The sequence below is a fragment of the Caloenas nicobarica genome, chromosome 9 (genome assembly GCF_036013445.1).
Source record: "Caloenas nicobarica isolate bCalNic1 chromosome 9, bCalNic1.hap1, whole genome shotgun sequence".
Taxonomy (NCBI): Eukaryota; Metazoa; Chordata; class Aves; order Columbiformes; family Columbidae; genus Caloenas; species Caloenas nicobarica.
In genome coordinates this window covers 9,366,109-9,389,074 of record NC_088253.1, presented here as the reverse complement: position 1 = coordinate 9,389,074, position 22,966 = coordinate 9,366,109, and the positions used below count along the sequence as shown (strand labels likewise).

General features: G+C 39.1%; 2 protein-coding genes across 2 annotated transcripts; both read left to right on the top strand.

Moving 5' to 3' along the window:
* The first annotated feature begins 1,405 nt into the window (after nucleotides 1–1,405).
* LOC135992041 (hypoxanthine-guanine phosphoribosyltransferase-like) lies at nucleotides 1,406–9,593 on the top strand. Its single transcript, XM_065640971.1, has 9 exons — nucleotides 1,406–1,423; nucleotides 4,291–4,397; nucleotides 4,875–5,058; nucleotides 5,954–6,016; nucleotides 6,543–6,560; nucleotides 6,766–6,848; nucleotides 7,866–7,912; nucleotides 8,548–8,624; nucleotides 9,546–9,593. Exons 1-9 carry the CDS (start codon nucleotides 1,406–1,408, stop codon nucleotides 9,591–9,593), a joined length of 645 nt encoding a protein of 214 aa, XP_065497043.1.
* A 1,352-nt stretch (nucleotides 9,594–10,945) lies between these two features.
* Nucleotides 10,946–15,025, top strand: NUDT7 (nudix hydrolase 7). The gene is made up of 4 exons (XM_065641068.1): nucleotides 10,946–11,040; nucleotides 11,342–11,495; nucleotides 12,150–12,308; nucleotides 14,194–15,025. Exons 1-4 carry the CDS (start codon nucleotides 11,006–11,008, stop codon nucleotides 14,575–14,577), a joined length of 732 nt encoding a protein of 243 aa, XP_065497140.1. The 5' UTR covers nucleotides 10,946–11,005; the 3' UTR covers nucleotides 14,578–15,025.
* The last annotated feature ends 7,941 nt before the right edge of the window (nucleotides 15,026–22,966 follow it).

The window sequence follows — 22,966 nt, the reverse complement described above, 5'->3', positions numbered from 1 at the left end:
AGAGGGCAAACACACAAACTAGTCTGGGACTCTCCTCCTTCTCTTTCTCTCACTTTTCTCCACGAGTGCTTATAAAGACAACATAGGTTTGCATGAACTCCTCAGCAGTGCTGCTGTCCACCTTCATTTTGGAACCTGAGAATAAGGAGAGTATCTCTGCTCAAGCAATAGTCATCACCGTTTACATATACAGTATTTGTTAATCCTTCCTTTCAAAGGAGGATTTTGTGGAGGAAATTCTCCAGGTTTTTGAACACAAGTTACTACCAGCTAGAAAGGAGTGATTTACACCAGGAACTAGAAAAGCAAGGCTCTTCCCAAGATAGGGAGCACACACATGTAAGGTATGACAGGGAATTCATCAAAGGAAGGTACTGTTAGCTGCATAAAATAGGGGCCAAGTAGCCTCAAGGCATTAATAGTTCCCAAATAGTACTGCTATTTAACCTGTCACTGAAAGTTATGGATATGCCATTAATCTACTTGGAAGAGCATTTCTGCATTATCCCAAGTGTTATCAGCAACGATCTGAAGAGCATCTCTAAGTCTACAAAGAAATGAGAAAAACTTTCCTTCATTAATGTGCTCTCTCTCCAAGAAAACACTGAACTAGGTGAATTACTAAAATGTACCCAAGCTGGTAAGAACATTCTGTAACATGTTGCATGCAGGCTGGCTTTAGCTCATTTCGTTAGTAGGATTAATTTTTGGAAATCTAAGATTTTCATGTTAATCCCAGATAATAGTGCAGTTTGGTACACTAAAGTAATCAGATTACAACAAATGTCAGCATGATTTGATTTGAAATGATATGAAGCATGTTACTGGAACTATCACCTCCTCATTTTATGACCTCGAAGAATGTCAGACAAGGTTCCCCATGTCTCAACAGCTGCAGACCTCTGCTTCAAATTATCTCTAAAAATATGGCTTTGTTTATTCAAATACTGATTTTTTGACATCAAATTAGCTCAAGAATTTTAAAAACACAACGATGGATGTGCAAACATAAAAATACCTTCTACACATCTACCACTGAATCACCATCTGCTACAACCAAATATCTGATTGGTGTTTTCAATTAAAAAACCACTACCCTACCTAGTCCTTCCCACTAATTTGATTCATGAGCTTCCTTTTTGCATCTCCCTCGTTCCCCGTATCTTTACTCTGATTGGTTGCAGCAGGGCTCATGTCTATTTTATTTCTGGTTAATCCAATTAAGTAAGAATCTGGGATTGTGATGTCAATGCATTAGTAGAAGGAAGTAATTCTTCCTGTAGGAAGGATGGCAATTGTGACCTTTCAGAAGCAGGTCATGATCTGACTGCAAGATGAAAATAGAGCAAGACAAACTGCAGTAATAACCAACTCATTCTCTGATAGCATAATTCAAAGTAAGATTATGGCTTACGGACTGCAGGTAAGAAAGCACAATGCACTTATCTTTGGTTATAGAATTGAAGGGAGCTTTGGGTGTGGGGAAAGAGGTTAGCTTCAGCAAAAATAGTAGAACATTAGAAATACTGACTAATGAAAGGCCTTGTTTCTTACATTTACTCAGGAGAAAAACTGGCTTTCAGAACAGAGCCATCTTAATAGACTCAATATTTTGTAAACTTACGGCATGATTTATTTGACTTTAATATAATTATATTAATATTCTTTCATTCTGTGCTAATGAAACGATACTTATTTATGAATCTCTTTATTATACAAAATTGTCGTAGTTAATTTTCTTGTTTTTTCCCCCTTAAACTCAGAAACCTACATCAGTAAATGAGCAACAGATGAGACTGAATCTAAATTAAACAAATAATTCCTCAAGTTATAAGCTCATGATTTAAAAATTTAATGACTTTGTGTGATAGTTTAGTAGATTGCTTTATTATAATGGGATGCTGCTATATTATTTAGCATGTGCCACAATACGAATGCTTTTATGAGCCTGTAAGGTACATGCAGCATGTTGCTATGGTGATGTGGTGCTCAAACTGATGCAATCCTTAAGGTTGTGTTCATGAACCTTTCAGCAGACCTTAAAAAATGCTTCTCACATAGTAACAAAAAAAGATATTAATGTAGCAGGCGCTGTTTGCACAGAAGTCTCAATGAGCATAGTTGTTAACCAGATAGAAGGTACTAAACTGCTCCGCTGCAGTAGCTATAAGCAGTAATCACTATGAACACCTTATGCTTCAAGATTAGCTCGATTCAATAGTTACACTAACACCGACAAAGCATATCCCTCACTCGCACTGAACCGGTTGTGATGCCTCCCATCAAATGCAGCAGGGAGGTAAATTCATTGGCAGCAAGGCTGAACTTGAACTCGCTGTGCTGACGAAAGCCCAATTTATAACTGCAAAAGCAAATTTTAAGGCTGAAGCCCATTAAATATGGCAATGACTATCACGATAGGGCAAAAGAAAAATTGCTCAAATTGCAGGTAGTGTAGTCATTGTGTTTAAGCTGCAGTTATGCAGAGTGCAATAGAGATGGGGATTTGGATTTTAAAAAAGGCACTTTTAAAATTGTTTACCATTTCAGTGACTATCCTTAAAGGTGCTTTTTCCGTACTCCAAATGAAAATCAAGCTTCTGTGTTCCAGTAGTCTCAAATAAACACTCTTTTGAATTTGACCAATGCTTCTAATTATACTCTATTGTCAGTGCTTCTTGTTGACAGTATCCCATACCCTGCATGTGTGTTCTGTCTGTCACCACTAGCAACCTCACACAGGCAGAAATGAGCCCATTTCAAACTGGCCAACTCAGTTAATATAACACTCAAACAACAATAAGCAGTTCTGCACTGCATTCAATCTGCTCATGGATGCTACTGTCTAGCCTGATCTACAGCTGATACCAGGGTAACTCCCAGTATCTCTGCCAAGATTAATAAAGCACAAACAAACTGAATTTAAAAACAATTCTTCACCTAAGCTTTCACTTCACTGACTTCAGCCACAAAGAAAATAGTAACCGAACCAGCCAAAATAGTAGTGCTGGCACCATAAACAGTGCTCAACTGCAAGGCTATTCTGTAAGTCTAACTTGGAACATCAAGGCCTCTCGATTTTGAGTACTTGCAGAATACAGTTCAGGCAGGATCAGATTCTATATATGTCGCCTTATACTATGATAACCTGTTATTTGAAATTCTTGTTAACACCTGTCTCTGTAGTTTTATCTTTAAATGAAGTCGACTATTTATGGTAAATTTAAAATAAACGGCAGTAATTGGTTATCTCTCTTTTTTTTTGTCTGCTATGAGTTTTGAAAGTAATAACCTACTCCTGTTTCCTACAGTGCGTTTTTCCTTTTTTCCTAAGTATTCATCTCTCCCACACCAAAAAAGGAGAATTAAAAACAATTCATCTGTCTAAAGAGTTTGCAGGTGTTAACTTGTTTGTTAGCAATACTTTATGCTATCACTGCCTAGTTCATAGCTCTGTGCTGTCCATTAGCAAGCCACTGTATTGAGTTCTCTTGAATACGACAAGTGTGCAGTTAACCTGTTTTGCACTAGTGAGGCTTTAAGACAGCCTTGAATTGGGCTTTCAATCAATTCTGTACTTTTTAACAATAAAAGGGCAATATTAGATGTTACAAAACCTAATTAATTGGAGTTTTTCCTTAATTTATCTCTAACACTTACATATTAGCCCTCTTATTCACAACTGCTTCTACCTCATATTTTTTTCTTGACTCTTTTGTACCACCACTTCATAAATGAACAAAGACCAAAGCATTCATTATAGTCTTGAACGGTGGTGGAATCCAAAACCACAGGTCTGTTTGGAGCAATCTGCTAGCAGGGCAAACAGTCTTGGAAACAATGGTCAAGGTAGCGCAGCACCCTGAAGTCACCTGCTGACTGGAGATAAAGCCGTGATCCCAATCTACTTGCCTTCGATTTTAATTTTTGCTTGTCTACCATACAAGCAAGGTATTGTGCTCTGCAGAAGGGGAAATGGAGAATAGAAGAAGGAGTTTTGTTGTTGGTTTGGGTTTTTTAATGACTTGATGGATGAAAATTTCTCTTATAATGACTGGGGCAAAGTAGTTATCTATCCGTTTGCATCTCTGACAAGCACACTAGCTCCTGAATCATGAGACAGATGGAATTTTCTATTGGAAAGTTCAAAAACTCTCAGACATATTTTTATTTTGACACATTATTGGGGGGATGGGGAGAGGAGTCTTTCTCTGCATTGTCAGAGACTGGAAGGTTTTTTCCTGCATGGCTCTGTCTTTACTATTAGAGCTATTTCCCTTTCACTTGCAGATAAGAGATGAAGAAAGTGGCTACAACAAAAATCTATTTTGTATTCCTAAGCATTATGAAGAAGATTTAGAAAGAGTTTTCATTCCTCATGGACTCATCCTGGACAGGTATGAGGGTAAACAACAAAGAGCAGTGATAGTAATGCCAATTAACCATTTCCCGCCAAATGAAAAGACTGAGGCCCTAACCCGCTTAGCCCATAAGAAACATAGAAACTCTGCAGCTGTAACACTTCTGTTCTGGAGTTTTATACAAGACGAGATTTATGGAGAGGATTCCTCCCAACCTCAGCTAAGTTTCCATGCTATTTCAAATATCTTCAAACTTTCCTACCCTGCATTGTTTAAATATCTAGATTAAATCAACAGTATGTCAAGTGGAGTAGGCATCATCTTGTGAACTGCAAATATCTAACTTTCCTATGTCTTAATATGCTCATAATTTGCTGGTTATAAAAACCTAACAGCAAGACCAGAATTTTAACTTGAAAATTGCTTAATACGTGGAAAAACAAATATGATATAGAAAACGCTTTACAGCATTTGTAGTTTGTTTTGTTTTGTTTGTTTGTTTTTTCTTTCCAGGACAGAACGTTTGGCTAGAGATATCATGCAAGATATGGGAAGCCACCACATTGTTGCACTCTGTGTCCTTAAAGGAGGCTATAAATTCTTTGCTGATTTGCTGGACCATATAAAAGCACTAAATCAAAATGGTGATAAATCTGTGCCTATTACTGTGGATTTTGTTAGGATAAAAAGCTGCTGCGTAAGCAACTTCCTTTTCTTTGGGAAACTGACTTTCCTCATAGATCGATATTTTGAATACTGGCAGCTTACATGAAAACTCCACAAAAACTGAGTTTATGCATATATCCTGTTCAAAGCAACTCAATTTATTACATACTGAAAAGCAACTGATTTACCAATCTGCCCCAATGATCAGATGGATATTGCATATTCACTGAAATTAACATATAGCAGGACACCTGAAAAAGCCAGGGTCAAGTCTCCAATGTCCTCCTCTCTAGCCCAAAGCTTCCACGCAGGTTTTACTGTCTTTACCACGGCACCCTTTGGTGGGAGGGAGTATGGAGAGGAGCTTAGCATCAGAGACTTGCTCATTGTCTCTCTCCACATTATTTTGTTTTATTCCTATAGATAATATTGGAGAGATTTTTTTCATAATCTATGTGTTGGGAAACAGGTATCTCTTGCCTGAAACAATCATAGTTGGCCTGAGACAAATACTGTAAAGCAATTACTTGTGCTATATTTTTCTGTTTCATCTTCTCCCCTCTTTGAAGGCTAGAGCTCTGTGCACTGATCAATATTTACCCCATACTAAATACAACAGTTTACAATATCCTATAAATTTTTAATGGAGTTCTAAATCAAATCTCTAGTAGCAAAAATAGCTGAAAGCAATGGTGTCTGTTCCATGAATATGGATATACTCTTGTTCCATGCAAACATCTGTCTGCACTGCTACTTCACTCTCTCCTCTTGCTTTCAGCTACTTAAAAACTATTTTATTGAAGGAGGGCTGTGTAAAATTGTGTCATTTGACAGACAAAAAGCAAAAGCAGCACACCATTCATACACACACAAGATAACACTTCTGAGCATGTTTTACGTGACTTCCCTCTTCTTTCTCATTCTAGAACGATACATCCACAGAAAAAATCAGTATTGTTGGTGAGGAACTGTCTACACTAAATGGGAAGGTATGAATTAGCATCTTCAGCTTTTAAGGGGAAAGAACAGTTCTTATGTATCTTCCAGGAAGTCCAGCTTTATTAAGATTTTGATACTACATATTCACAGCCACTTCATACTGATTTAAAATGCTATGCTTTGAAACAGTGAGTAATTCCTACTGATCTCAGTGGAAACGGAATGCTTCTAAAGATCCTACTCCACATTTTATCACACAGCCCCCAGAAATGAACCATCTTAAACTGACTCATGCAGTATGGTTCTAGAATGCTATTCCTATACATAGAATAATATATAAAACCTGACATATGTGGCTTTCTCGCAGTATTTTATGCTTCCATAAATTCTTACAGAAGGACTCTTCAGAAAGCACTAAAATAATGTAAGTAGTTAGGTGACAAGCTCCTTTGAAAATCAATTGCAACTTACTTGTAACTCATGTTTGTAGTGCAAACTTTTCCAGGCTGTATAATTCACTGAACGTTGCCATGTAAATATTTTCTTTTCTTTTTCTCCCTACATGACCTTTTCCAGAATGTGTTAGTAGTAGAGGTAAGTAAAGATTGGAGTGTGGAGGGAGGGAACAACATGGACTTTTTTCTCCCCCTTTTGCAAGTTAATACACATTGCATATAAAAAGATTAATTATTTTACTGTGCTGCCAGGATTGCTGACTGGTGGTTTTATACTTTAAATTAATCCACTGACAGTCTGTTTTTTCTTTCAGACTCAGAGGATAATTTATTATCTCTTTCAGGACATTATTGAGACTGGTAGAACAATGAAAGCGCTACTTTCAAAACTAAACAACAATGAACCAAAGATGGTAAAAGTTGTAAGGTATAACAATATGGCCACTTACTAATGTATTGTAATGAGAAGGTATAGCAAAATCATTTAGGTGAATAGTCAGTGTATGCTGGTGGGTGTTTGTTTTTGTTTGGTTTGAAGTTTTGGGGAAGAGGAAGTAAAAGCAGGAAGCAACCCTCATCCAGCTGGTGAAAAACTGAGTATTTATTAAACTGGGAAACTTACATATGCACTACCACCTTCATTGTTAAAATGAATAAAAAGGCTCCCTAGCTCTCTTTGCATAGTCCATCAAGTCTGGATTCCCTGTTTCTTACCTCCTTATGTATGAAGGAAATTCAGCTCTTTCCATAGGTTTCCTAACACCTTCTCAGTTGCCTCAATACTAGAATGACAACACTCCAAATTTTTCTTAATATCCTGAGTCATACAGGTTTTCAGAATCTAACAGTTTGTCAGCACAGATGACTTCAAGTGGCATTCTAGATCTGCTTTTTGTTGGCCCGTAAAATGGTCTTTTGGGGAATATTCCTATCTCTGTCAAGTAATCACGATGATTTAAGAAAACACCAGTTATGTTCCTCCTGGTGACTGTCCAGGAGCTTCTTGGTTTCTTCAGAAATGCACAGGAAAAGCAAGAATGGATATCGCTTTGTGGAAGAAATTGTAGTGCCATTGCACAGCTCGTCCTTTTCTCCCTCCCTCCCCGCTAAAATCTTTACACGACACTTGAACTTGCTTACTTGTCCACGCTGTTCTAGTTTGTGGATACATTGCTACGTGAAAAGATAATGATTTGGGATACAGACTGAAGAGAACTAAATGTAAAACAGTGAAATAATTTGGACCTTCAGAATGAACCCAGTTCAGAGCCTTTGCTGCTTCTTCAATTATAAGGCTGAACACTGCTCCTTTCTGTCACAATAATCTCCTTGTTTTAATTTAACTGCATGATTGTAGAAGCTTATGGGGAGGGGCAGGAGAAGTATGCAGCTTAGAGCAAGACATATTTCAAAAAAACATAACCTTCTCTGCTCTGCCTTACAGCCTGCTTGTTAAAAGGACAGGTCAAAGTCCAGGTTACAGACCAGACTGTAAGTATTGAGCTTTTCTGGTTGTCCAAAATATGATCTCATAGCTTCACTTCATGTACTAAGTCTGAAAACTGGCATGTATATTTCAGTAAGGCCAAGAGAAATGGTGAGAAAATACATTAAAAAATGTAAGCTGATGACCAGCTATACCATGCTGAAACCTCGAGACCACCAGTCTGAGTGCAGGTTTGGCTATTTGTTACCAGATACCAGAAACAGAATCGAACCTTAACTTCGTATTGTTTGGCTTTAACCCTAAAAGGTATTTGTTTTGACTCTGCATTAAATTTGCCTTGTTTTCAGACTGAAAATCCCTACTGAGTTACAGTGCATCTACTTTCACACAAGTAAAATCTCACTCCCTGTCTCCCTCTCCCAGGACTACCTCCTAAGCAGGTTTTAAATAATTCTCTTATTTTAATTGTGTTACTAACTGATGGGGATGGTATAGATTCTAACCATTGTCATCAATTTGCAGCTCTGATTGTTAAGCAGCATGCTAAGTACCTCGAAAGCAAGATGATGTATTTGTTAGGTATTACTCTCAAAGAGCTGAAGCATGTGTTGAATACAAATGGTGTACTTAAAAGCTATTTACAGCCCCCAAGTATAAAAACAATCGTATCTTGTTACAGATATAGGCTTTGAAATTCCAGATAAATTTGTGGTTGGATATGCTCTTGATTATAATGAATACTTCAGAGATCTGAACGTAAGTACATACATGTGCACCTCAACTGTTACATATATGACCCTTACCACAGGTAACCACCAAGAATATTATCTTACATGAGGAGCTTCTCAACAATTAACTTCAAATCTGACTAAAAACCTCCATTAAAAGGGCAAAAGCATTATTAATGTGTCAAGCTGATAAATCAATGTAAATGCATAAGAATTCATTTATTCCTTACCTTTTTATGAATCTGCTCCACAAGTCTGGTGGCCCAGCCGTGCTGTACGATATTCTGAATCCTCCACGATGGCTGGCAGCACACAGTCTGCTGGCCCTGTCTGACAATAAAGTAACTTGTAATTTGGCTTTATTTTGATGTTTGTCTGTCTTAGTGAAACCCTGTGTTGCTCTTTCCTAGCCAATTCTTTAGGATGTCTGCATGTGAAGGTTTCTCCTACACTGTATAACATCTCCATCAAGATCTTTTTTCCTCTGTTCCATTACAGTCTCCTTAGGCTGCACTGAGTAGTAGACTTGGAAACAACAAACCTGATAGAATGAGCTGATCTTTTTTTTTTTCTTCCTTAGCTTTTAAAAGTCCTTTCTTAAATCTGATTGAGTGGGAAAGTTTTTAACTTGAAAGTCTTTTTAATAAGACAAGTTCTGTTAAAGACACATATTGGATTTATGCTGTTGCAAAGCAATATGAAGGATACAGTAATTGAATAAACCTGACCTCTTCAGAATATACAAATCTGTAAATTACAGATGAGCTTGGAAGCAATATTAACATCTCAATTTTACTGCATGTAGTAAACTTGCAATCAAACTCGCAAAGACTACTGTTCTGGTGTGTTTTCCTTAAAATGCTAGGACTAAGACTGATTTTTTTTTTTGCATTTTCTTTGAAGGTAAAGATTGACTAAAGTTGTACCTTTTTTTTTTTTTTTTTTTTAGCACATCTGCATTCTGAAAGAGAAAGCCAAAGAGAAATATAGGATCTGACAACAGTCTTCTGGAACAATAGTTGAGTGGCACATACAGCTGTGTGGATGAACAATAAGTAATCTAGTAATTGTGCTTTTTTCACTGAAAAACTACAATATTTTCTAAATTTACTACTCAATATATGTTTTCCGATAAAGATTACGAAAAACAGCTTAAAGGTGTCAAGCTTCAGTGAAACCTGAACAGAACACTGGCCACAAAATGTGTATTATATTCTGCTGGAATCGCAGGGGACACAGCTCAGACATGTACATGTGTACGTAATTACATTCTGGTTTTAATTTATTACTTGAAGTAATACATTATGCACATTGTACATGAACTGCACTTATTTTTACAGGTGAGCTTGTGTTTGCAAATACATACACATGTACTTTACAATACAAATAGGCTGAAGAAACATTTAAGGACTTGAGGTTAATTAAGTCAACTGTACAAAGTCCATACTGCGTGGAAAACACGTTTGGTTCTTTAGCTTAACGCAATGTAAAAAACCAAACAAATAAAAAGTAAACATGAAGGTAACTACACGGAGTAGTTCTTACACATTCCATGTAACTCGGGGTGTTGTGTCCTGCCTTTTGAGGGCTCACGTGTTGACTGCAGCAATGTGATGCTACGTGAAACGCAGGTACCACAGAGTACCGGCTGTTCAGATGGGATGATAAACCACTATAGCGGGAAATTACTTCTGCTACCTCAGCGTCCCTGAAGAGAACTGGAAGCTGGATTTTACCGCCCAGGAACGGCAGCAGGCCGGAGGCAGCCTCTGACACCTCGGCTTCCTACCTGTACTATATGACTAAAGCTCTGGGACCTTGGGGATTTTTCTCCCGTTGTGCATTAAGAGCACCGAGCTAGGCCTGTGTTCAGGGGGCTCTGTCGATGTCCTTCAGCTTTCAGGAGCTGCGCCCCGCCGCGTCAGCCGCCCCTTACAGCGGGGAGATGCGGCCGCCAGTGCCCGGCCCAGGGGAGCCCTTACCCAGCGCTGCGGGACGGGCTCGCACCGCAGCCAGCGCCGCCCCGGCCCGCAAACCGCTCCGCGGGTTGCTGCTTCTCCCGGCAGCAGGGAGGGAAGGAGGGAGGGCTGTGGGCAGCGAGTGCCGCCCTCCCCCGGGTGCCTACTGCTGCTGCTGCTGCTGCTGCTGCTGCGGCTGCTGCCGCGGCCCGCCCCGCCCCGCCCCGCCCTTCGCCTCAGCGCCCGCCCCGGAGCGCGAGACACGTGCCCAGCAGCGGGAACGCCGCGCGCAGCCGCCTCGTGACAGCCCCCCCCACCCCCCGCGTGGCCAGCCCGCCGCCAATCAGAAGGCGGAGCCCGGGGAGATCTCGCGTGTTGATTGGACGCATCGGCCGTCGGTCACGGGGGAGGGCGGCGGGGAAAATCCGCCCTCGGGCCGGGGGTGCTCAGGATGGCGGCTGCGGAGCAGGAAGCCGAGCTGCAAAGGTAAACGTCGGCCCCGGCCCTTCCTCCGCCGCTTGTGGCTGCAGCCCCGCCCGCAGCGGCACCCGCAGCCCCCGCCAGGTGCGGGGAAAACCCGGAAGGGAGGCGGCAGAGAGGAGAGACCTCCCCGGGCCCTGCGGTAGGGGCGGCGGTGTGTGCAGTGCCCCCTGCCGGCCGGGGGTGCTCACGTGCCGAGCTCACGGGCGCCGTGAGCGGTGCAGCGCTGGGCGAAAACGCCGCCGCGTTGCCTGCGGGCGTCACGGCGCGCCTTTCCCTTTGCTCCTTCCTTTCCCTTTGCTCCTAGGACGCGCGTACAGGAGCGGGCCAGGCTGCGCCTGCGGGAGTTCGATGTCGGCGGCAAATTCTCGCGCTTGCCGCTGCCCAAAGCCTCCGTGCTGCTGCCGCTGCTGGTGCGCGGCGGGACGCTGCACCTGCTGCTCACGGTCCGCTCCCTGCAGGTGGGTGGCGGGGCCGGCCCCGCACAGCCCGGCCCGGGGCTGCGCGGGCTCCTGTTGTCCCCCCCACTCCCCATCAACTGCCTGTATTTAGAGATTATGAAACTGAAGTTTCTTGGGGACTTGCTTAGGAATTTTAAGACCCTAATAATTACAGTTACGTAGCTGATAAACTGATTGTAAATGGGCTTTTTACTGATGTTGGATGCACAAGCCTCTAACTACAATGTTCTTAAAGGGACATTATTTAAATGTGTATTTCAGAAATTCTTGCTCTTACCTTGAGTAATCTCGCTATTCAGGTTGTCTGTCTAGATTCATCTGTCAGTCTCTTATGCAAGATGATGAAAAATGCAAAGTTTGGAGTATTAAAGCGGAATGTATGTTATTAATTGCACACTGCTTCACAAGTGATATGTGTATTTCTGATAGTGAGGGTTTATGGATTAGTTGGGTGTAGGCCGAACTTTTTCTTGTGTAGCTCTTGATAAGGCACATTTCTTCTGATCTGCAGAAACCTCTTAAGGGCCATTTCCAGCTTATTTGACTGGAAAAATGCATCAAATGTAAAGTGATTCCACAATATAAGTGTCTGTGTGGATCCAAGAAGAAATGTATAGCTTGTTATATTTACTAGTAATCTCCTTTAAATTCCAGCTGAGAAGATCACCAGGGGAAGTGTGTTTTCCAGGAGGTAAAAGCGAAGCAATTGATAAAGATGAAATTGACACTGCTCTCCGAGAAGCTAGAGAAGAAGTGGGACTCCAGCCAGAGAAGGTGGAAGTCATCTGTAGGCTTGTGCCTGGAATTGATAAAGTAAGCAATAAACTGAGCATACCATTAGGAAATAAGCTTGGGTTCTTTTCTTCTGTAAGGTTGATAATGACCTTTTCAAACCTTTAAATAACCACCGCTTGTTGAAGTTCACAGCCTGTGTTGCCAGCAGAGCGGAGGGAAGAGATTCTTGCTCTGTGCTGGGTATTTGTGATACCGCGTTTGGTGCGTTGTGTCAGTTACAGACACGCTGGCGAGTTTAGCGGAGAGCCACAAAGGTAGGAAGGGGCTGGAGCAGACGGGCCGTAAGAAGTGGCTGAGAGAAGTGGGTTTGCTCAGCCTGCAGAAGAGAGAGCTTGCAGGGCATGTAGTCGTGCTCTTTTAGTACCTCCTGGGTGGTTACAGAGAATGTGATATGAGCCTCTTTTTGAGGCAATGGACACGAGCAGCAACAAATGAGATTTTGATGAGATGTAAGGAAAATACTCTTCACCGTGAGGTTAGCCAAACACTGGAACAGATTTTCCTGACAGGCTGTATGATCTCCATCTTTGGAGACAGGCAGAACTCATCCAGACAAGTCCCTCAGCAGCCTGATGTAACCTCAGAAGTTTTCTTGTTCAATATCCTGATCAAAGCAGGGTTAATTCAAGTGGAAAGGAGAGGTTATGCGGACTGTGGTTCTGTATGGAACTCCAGCAAGGAGACTTTGCTTCTAGAGGTGTCTTTGGAGTATAAGTCACTGTTTGTAAATTAACAGGCTGCCAATTTCAAAACCAATATTCAGTGCCACATAGGAACGGTTTGCTCATTGTGCAGAGGGGTTATTTTTTCAAAAGACTTGACTTTTGTTCTTCAGAGAAGTTTCTTTTTATTATATGCCTACTGTTTGGTTTTGTACGTTAGTCACTTTCTGTTAGTAATATCGTCCCCGCATTAAAAACCAAAAGAACTAGTTTTAAAATTGTATTGCAAAATGCATTTATAACTTCTTAAATTATAATTTCTGTACAGATAACATTAAAGCCACATAGTTCAGAGAATATACATAAAAAGGATCAAGTTAGTTTTTGTAACTCTCTTCAGTGTTTTCCGGCAAATTGCCTCAGTCAGTAGAAAAGATCACGTGGTTTTGGACCACAAAAATTTTACCTGTCAGTCTCTACTTTGTTTTCTCTGTACGTACATTCCAAGTGATTCTGACTTGGATGGAGTCTGTCCAGACTTGCATCAAAGAGCACAAATGTTGAGTTTTGCTGTTATTGCTTTCTATTGAACAGTGATTCTTCGTTTTTCCTTGTTGGTGCAAATAAATAGAAATAGCAACATATCCTAAAGAATTTTGGTGTCCTCTTTATGCAAGCTACTGTTTCAATAGATCTTGCCTCCCTGTGGAAGAAGGGATTATACCTAAAATAAAAATGTCTGTAATATAATGAGTGGTTCCAAAAAGTGTATGTATTTTATAGCTAAATATACTTTTATCATATTTCTGTATCTATAGGAAAATATTTCTATATCCTAGGAAAATAAATACAGAGATATAAAGCATAGGGGATTTGGAAAATTTGAACTAAAATCAGAACTCACCAAAATAAATAAGGAAGACTTGTGAGAAAGCATGTGTGATTTTTATTTCTGTAGCACATTAACAAACCTTTTTAACTGCTGTATGATTGCACAGGATGAACAGAATATTAGTAAAATCATGTTTAACAAATATAAAAAGAAAATTTAAAATTGATTAAAGCATATTTAAAATCAAATATAAGCATCTTGCCATTAGAGGGACTGAATTGTATTACAGTTACGAGTATTTCAGAAGTTTCTTATACTAATTTTGTAACATCTGATATTTTTTAAAATAACATTCTTTACTTGGTACAAACTTAGTGTTTGGGTTTTCTTTGTTTCTTTTTCCTTTTAGATGAATCACTTGGTAACACCAGTTGTGGGATTTATAGAGGATACATTCCAGGCCACTCCTAATCCAGATGAAGTGAGCGATGTTTTTGTCGTGCCACTGGAGTACTTTATCAAGCCCTTATATTACAATACCTTGCCATATAAGACCTCATCTGGCTACGTAAGCAGGATGCACTGCTTTACATACGAGGACCAGGAACATAAAATGTCATTTAGGATATGGGGACTTACTGCACACTTTGCTGTATTTCTTGCTCTTGTAATTTTTGGAAAGAGACCTACCTTTGAAGTTGATTATGATCTTGACAACTTAATTTCATCCGCTGAGAATAACTTCATGAATTTATATGCATCCTTATATGAAAGAAAGAAGAGTAATCTATGACAAACTGGTCTGGCAATTAATTTATATTGAAGGAGGAAAAAGGTTTTTGTTTATTCCCTTTGTACGTGTTATTTGATTGAATTTCACACTTGTATTTCTTCTGAATTGGAAACTTATCAAAATTTATTTTAAAATAATATTTTTAAGTTGACAGCCCAAACTAATATAGTTTTTTATTTCTTTTAGAGCTGCCAAAAGCATATGGTATTTTTGATGGACTTAATATACAGATTTGGAAAATATTTTTCGGTTTCTGCCTTTGTTTTGTGTGATCTAAGACACTTGCTGTGGTTTGCCACCTAAGCAATAAGATAATACTATTTTATCTACTTCTTGTCTGTTTGGATTAGAATATGAAAACTTTTGGGGGTCTGTCTCTTACTGTGTGCTATACTACTTATGGACAACATAATACATAACAGTCTTGCACAATAAAAATATAAAAGGTTGCAAGTGTTTTCACAATCTTGTTTTGGTTGGGCTTGTGGAGGGAAAAGGGAGGTTTCATGAATTTTTTTACTCCTGTTCAGTTTAACATTTCTCACACAGAAATTCTGTAGGATATGGAAAACTTAGTAAACTTTGCTCCTCAGCATCTTGTTTGCTTCACTCAGCTCCTAGAGGGCGTCATTTTAAGGAAAGAAAAGTGGAGTTGAGTATTCATGAGTATTAAAATCTGTAGTTGAACTGTTACCATCCAACCTGGTGGGTTTTGTGCTGTGACTCCTTGTTTCCTCAGTCCTGGGGAACTAGAAGCTTATTCATAGTGGTCATGATCTTATTGCCGAATGGTTACGTCTTTAAAAGCACAATTGACTTAGGCTGGATTTGAGATGTAGTTTGCAAGTAAACGAGGCACCAGTCCTTAAGCAGCTGATCTTCTCTGAGTAACAAGTGGGAGTTGAAAGCATTCAGTGTTTCCCAAAATCACGTGTCCTAGTACTAATGTTGAATAAGGTAAGAAAAACACTCAGTTGTTCCTCTGGATGTTTGCACTTTGTGTCCTCCCCGCTCACTAACGGATGCAAGTGTGATAAAGTTGCTGGCAATTCCTATGAACTGTGCTGTAATTGAGCACAAGTCAGATTTGTGCATTAAGCAGTTTCTGCAGTACACTTGAAGTTGGCTGTGATGTTAGCAAAATGCATTATCTTTACAATTAAATGTTTCCAAAGTATGGCTTGAATAGCTAATTGTGATTTTCTAGGAAACCCAATTCTGAGATAATATTTTAGCTTCTCATAATTACATCCATAGCGTTCTTGGGCTGCGGTGCTAGGACAGTAGCATTTAGGCACCGGAATACCAGCTTGTGTTAACTTGGTAACTGCAGCATGACCTTTTACTGAAGAAAATAAAGATGCTGGAGTTGTGCTCAGCTGACAGAAGTGTACCAAAACAAATCAAGGCTAAAGTCAATGCAAATCTTCCTAGGACAGAGCTTCCCTTGGCTTCCTCTTCCTGCTACAACTATGCAATACTTACTATTTGTCTCATCCCAGAGATAATTTCGTGGTAGGTGTTCTACTACAGTATTCTGCCTGAAATATTCTTTATGCTGTGGTATTAAAGAAGTACAGGATTGGCAATCAGAACACTGGGATGGAAAAGTCAAGAATTAGCCTAATCTCTTTCCACCTAAAGATAGAATCAGATACATGATATTCTGATAAATATCTAATTTCTTGTTTAGCTTCTGTGAACAATCCATTGCTGTCCTTTAGCCATGCTTTACAAAGTTTGTCTCACTTGACAGATATTAGTTGTAACAAGGAACACTTCTTGTCCTGTAGGTAGCAGAATGGTGAATAGCTCGTTTCCTTAGTTACCTTCTGCACTCCTGAAAACTACATCACTGTGTCTTCCTAAGGCATCTTGAGACTTAATGATCAGATTCCCTCAGGTTTTTTTTCTGAGTCACATTTTCTGTACATCTCTTGTCATTTTTGTTGCTTTCCAGAATCTTCAGTGAACCTTTCTTCCCCATTTCACACCTCCCATCAAACAGGTGATAATCAGACCTGGTCATAGTATTCTAGTTAACCATTTATTTGGGTCAGATAGGACAGGATTATTTCACAGCTCCTTTTTATATATCCCATTGTGACTGCTGTTTGTGAAGCTGCATGGTAATATTGACTCATATGCCACTTCTTCCACTAAAGTTGCCTCATCCTTTTCTGAAAAAGCTGCCAGTTGTTCCTATTTTTATATTTATTGCATTCTGTATCTGAACAGGTGATTATTCCTACCAAATGTAGCACTTTGTATTTGTCCTTATTAAATTACATCCTGATACTTTAAAAAAAAGTAATGATCTACTACAGTGTTTTTCAGACATTTCCATTTTACTGTTAACCTCAAGTTTAACGAATATGTTTTCTGTTCCATTTATGACTTTGAGTAAGCACACTCAGAATAGGCCTCTGTGGAATCCCAGTTGGTAATTGCCACTTTGACAATGAACTACTAACGACTCTGTGCAGTGTTCTAAGCAGCTGTGTAACTTACTACTATTAATTTCATATAGACCAACCCTTCTTAGGCTGCACACAGGAGCATTAGGCAGCACCAGATCCAAAACCTCAGGATTTATAGTTCTCCCTGTACACCAAGCCTGTTCCCTGCCCCACAGACAAAGCAAACACATTTGTCAAAAACAGTTCATAGCAAAAATATAGCGGTTGCTACATATGTCCTTGTTAATTGAAGTACTTATGTGAAGGTTATTTTTTCTGGTATATTCCCAGGAAGTGGCATAATTTGTATGAGTTCTCTGGTTCTTTCATGGTTTGCCTTTTCCCAGCCTCTGTTAGGGAAGAAGATAAAGTTCCCCAAGTTTCAAAGATAATTGCTAATAATATTGACACTGGTTCTTAAGAGAATGGCTATTGCATTGGGATGTTTCAAAAGATTTGACCAGCTTGAACATTTTAGCATATCTAAATACTATCAAACCTTTCATATTTCTGCATTAGCTCTTTTGGTGCCTATGTTAATTATATTTGATATCAGTTAAAAGAAAAAAAGACTTTTTTTTTTTAATACGATGAAATCCTTGGAGAAGTAGTAGCCACATTTATGAAGAACGGCTTTATTTTTCATTATTAAACACTCATGGAATTGTTAAAACATTTTAGAAGCTTAACTTTAAACTCTTCACCATATTATTAATATACTCAGTGGTTTCTCCCAATGCTAATGTATGCAGGAAAAGTAACTAATTAAAATAAGAACATTGTTAATTAAAATAGAGCAAAGCAATTAGGCCTTTGATTAGTAAACAAAACAGGTACCAAGAGACATAATTACTAATTTGTCATCTTCCTCTGTTCCCAGCAGAGTTTTTTTCTTCCTCGTCTCCCAACCAGATCTGGCACAGAAATTGTACAAATTGTACAAATTCAAACCTCAGTTTGTTTTCATTTCTCTTTTTTTAAACATTATTGTGTGGAACTGTAAGGACAACAACAGCTGTTGCTCCTTTTAGCAAATGCAAATCTTGTTGATTTTTGCATCAAATCAATCATTTGAACTAGTTGAAAAACAAAACTTATAGAGGTCCAACCAAAACTCCTGAGTGATTTGTAGTAAAACCACTGGGGCTTCATGCTTCACACAATGCATCCTACATAATTTTACTGACATTAGTTTTGAAATCTGGGAAATGCCTTCTTAACTCAAAAAACTCATTCTCTATTTAGGTATCCATCTGGGATTTGAGTGCCCAAAAAAACCCCTTTGAGCACAAAAAGAATAGAAAGAAATTTAAGCGCTTGTTACTAGAACTGCAATTCTGCAAGTCCCACATTTACCAATGAGAAATTGTTTCCTTGGGCAACCTTCAGATAAAATTCTTCTTCTTGAGACAGAAACTAGAATGTGACTCCCTCCAGCCTCGGCAGCGCTCCCAACCGATCCATGGCGTGTTCATAGCCGCAAGGTAGGGAGTGCTGAGCGCCCCAAGCAGAATATTGTGAATTGTGAATCCAGAATATTGTGAATCCAGTGGTACAGGCAGAGTATTCAGAGTATTTCAGAGTATTATCTGTGAAGTATGAGAGACTTGGAAGCGTGTTACTCCTCCGGTAAGCGCCCTGTGTAGTTAAACAGTGCACTGAAAGGGAGTTGCAGCTGCTCTGCAAACTGATTTTTTAATGCAGAGTGTGACTGTGCTGTGTTTGAGATCAAACTCACAAAAAGGCGGATCCTCCAGGGACATGAATCTCCCCCTGGGCCTCGGGCTGCAGGGAAGCTGTGTGAACTCAAAAGGGAAAAGATCCAGCAAATGTGCTGTTCTGAGAGTTTCCTGTTGGAAAATGTTGGATTCTGCCCTTAAAGTGGTTCATGGCCTAGGAAAATGAGCTCTCCCTTTCATTGTATACAAAAGTTTCAGCATCTAAAAAAGGCCTGGTTTTTGTTCCGTGGGGCAAGTGCTTTGCAGTTTGACACTGCAATGTTACGGGTCCTCAGTTCCATTTCAGATCTGTCTTTAAAGTCATGTAACAAAGCACGTACCAAGGCCTGGGTGTCCCAGGGTTCTCTCTTACTGGTCCCGTGTAGTACCTGAATATTATTAAAATAGATTTGTATCTACTTTTGGTTTGAAGGTACTGATTTTAAAGGACTCCTTTCCCATGAATTATTGCAAATGCATTTATGCCTTGCTTGTTTTAAGTATGCTATGTTAGTACAGGTTCCAATCTGAAAAGGTGTTTTATACATATATATTCACTCTCTGCACTTTTTGTTACAAAAAAATCACCAAGGCCATTGCTCAGTTGAAAAAAGGCATTAAAAATATATTCCAGATTACATTCTCTAGCTATGGGGCAAGTAATGCTAGCATGACAGTAAAATGAGTGCAAAGACTTGTATCAGACCAAGAAAATTACTAAAATGATATAAAATTAACTAAAAATAAGTGGCATTCAGTTTAATGTGAGTTGTTAGTCATTCTTTTAGTTAACGTGCAGTGATTCAGCATTTAACATCTCTATATTCTTTGAGTGCTCGAATAATCAGGCTTTTGGTATTTAACATTTATATGAACATTTGACATTTGTATGTATTTGACATGTAAATTAGTATTTAAGAATTATAACCATATTGAAAAAAAAACCAAAAATTTATTTTAAAAGGATATAGTATATGTACTAGTTCACAGCACTTGTGTGTGGGGAAATAACATTAAATGTTCATTTCAAGTTCAGTGTATGCCACTCAATTGAAATGCATGTCACTTGCACAGCTAAAGTTCATGCAGGGTTAAGACAGTTATAGTTAGATGAGAATGTAAATATTCAAGAAAGATTATTTATATTCAGACTATGCCTAAATCATATATATAAAATAGAAAATCTGAGGGTGGTTTGGCTTTCAAGAAAAACCTCATGTGAGTGCTTACATGTCAATATGTATGTGATGTACTTACAGTGATTCATTTTTTTAGTACGTTTCCATAGCAATGCAGGTTTCATAACAGTACATGTTAAACCATCTCCTGTTAAAAAAAAAAAAAGTTATCGTAAAAAGGGTCATTAGATAATCCCTCTGTCCCTCTAACCTTATCTCTTCCTAAACTAAACTGTAATCTAAGAAATAAGGAAGACAGAAAAAGGAATCACACTTGTTTCTGGTTCCTTGCAGAAGCTATAATTCTGTAGCCAGAACGCTCACTTCGTGTATGGGATTCTGAGTTTCAACATAAATTTATTTATGCTTTATGATATTAATTAAATTTACTGTACTGTATGGTTGCCTGTTACTTAGTACTTCAGATTTAGGGTAGGTTTTGTTTGTTTTTCAAAACGAAAAGTATGTGTGCTAGGAAGGAAAACATCCAAATAATAATGAAACGTTAATGAAGAATAAGCATCCTGTTTGTCAGAACCTCCTGCAGACGAAAGATGTTCACTGGCTAGCAACAGACTCAGAATTTTGGCCACACTTACCTCTTCTCATCCTGAATTCTGTAATCTTTCAGACTGTCCAGTCAAGACCATTTATTTACCTATGTCTGTCTTGCTCTTCACCCTTTGATAAACTCCATTTGGACATATATTGGACATATAAGATATACCCCTACAATTCATCCTGCAGCTCTGCAGTACTTGACCAGCACAGCTGCTTTAAAATATTTGCACAGCTGTTCTTAACGAGGTGCTGGCATCCCCTTTTATGCCTGTAGTAAAATCCAGAACTACTGGCCACAAACGGGAATTGTTCTTCAGAGGAAAGCTAAATTTGTCTTTGAGCCCTGTGGTAGATGACAAGGCTCCTCCAGAGCCCCAGTAAGAGTCAGATATCCAGTTGTTGAAATTAATATGAATAATTCCAGGCAAAAAGCTCTATGTTTGAAGGATTAAGGACATAGTTAGGCAAATCTGTATTCAGATGATTTGTATATACAAACAAGCACCTGTAGAAAAGGGCTTGACAAACAGGACATTTAAATAGTGTTTATTTAATTCTCAATTTTAAAGAAAATGAATGAAATTATTTTATTTTCCTAACAATTTAATGGCTGCAGATCTGCAGTTGCCATAAATCACAGTAATTTCATTGACCTTAGCACAATTGTGACAAAGTACATGCTCTGAGGCTTTAGTTTATCCCGCATACCTACTTTAACTGATAATGTATATTATCTCTAATTATATTTTATCTTGACTCTTTCAATTAATTATTTATTTTTTTAACATTTATACAACAAGTGCTATCAATGGTTCTACTTAATAAATCAGTACTTTTACAGAAGCCTAAGATTGTTTGGAATATATTGTTAGTTACTTTTAAAATAGTAGGGTGTAACTCTAAATCTAAGGGCAGCATCTTTTTAGATCATCTGCAGTACTGATTTGCAGATATTTATGGGAAACAAACTGAATAAGATGGGAGTGCTATAGTTCACTGCCAGGTTTCCTTGACAAAAATGTAAGTCATCCAGAATGCATTATTTGTGGAGTTCAGCTATTAACTGTTAAATTAGAAATCCAGTAGCTGATGAATTAATACCGGACGTAAATGAAGGTTCAACAATGCTTGGAAAACTGGGAATACTGTTAACAGAAAGAAGATGAGGTTATACACCTGGCATCAAATTGTTCCCTACTTGAGGAAAAGAAAAAAGGTGTGTGCAGTGCATGGAGCACATTCTCTACAATCATCAGGCTGAAAAGAGCTAAAAGGCAGCAGATCTGATTGAGATCTTTGTATCTGTGAGAGCCTTTTAACCTGGACAGAATTCTAGAAGCCCGGAGGAAAGAAAACAAACAAACAAACAAAAACAACTGAGAAAACATGAGATTATTTGGATGCAAAAGCCCAAGAGTTCTGTGATTAAGAAATAGCATCTGTCTGGTGAGGGGCTGCTCTAGCAGGCGCTGTGGTTAGATCTCCCTTCCAAGAAGGGGAAAAGACCAAAGAATTGGAAAGGTGCCTAACGCCAGGGAAGTGATGTGTGCCTGGAGAAAGGAACGCGCAGCCGGCATCCCAGCCTGCCGCCGGGACAGGCGGCCACCGCTGGTGCTGCAGAGCAAGCCCGGCTCACAAGCGCGGCTCACAAGCCCAGCTCAGCTCCTGGAGCTCTGGCCACCCCCGGGTGCCACCACTCAGAAGCACCTTCCAGTGGCTGTTGTGTTCCATGGAACAGCCAGTTACAGCCTTACCCAAGCAAGAGGATTTATAGCTATTTAGAACTGGACTATATTTGTTTATCTCTTCAGCATCACATCACTGACCACATAAAACTTTCTGGTTTGCTCACATTATGACACCTGGAATGATGGCTTTACTAAATAATTCCGGAAGTTGTTCTAATGTGCTAGAAATAATGATGTTCTTCTGACTGCACATCAATGGCAGGGCAACATGAAGACACACTCTAAGCCTGGATTCACGCTTTTCTTCAAGACTGAATGAATAGCAGATCTCAAATATCCATAGCCTGCCTTGTTCACTCTGTCTCACTAATCCATTATATGGCTCTTTAGCAAAGCCATGCAAATTGATAATTTGTTTTCTTAAGCCCTAGAAATGAGTAAGAAAGAGCACTCTGCTAGGACAAAAATTTCTCTCAAGCAGAAGGAAAAAATCACTTTGCTTTGAGAAATGTCTTCCAAATATACTCCTATTATTTAAATCTATAATACTGATTTTAATTATTAGAATTTGCTGTGGTGTTTACTCGAGCTTTGAGTAAAGATAACCAATTACCACACTAATTTACATGCGACATAAAACATTGCTCTGAATTTAAGAGCATCAGTCAAAATAAATGCCCCTGTGAAACTCTATTGAATAGTGTTGTTAGTGAGACTCTTCCCCGAAAGCCCAGACGGGGGCTGGTATCTAATATTGCTAATATGCCACATTTAGATATATCCTC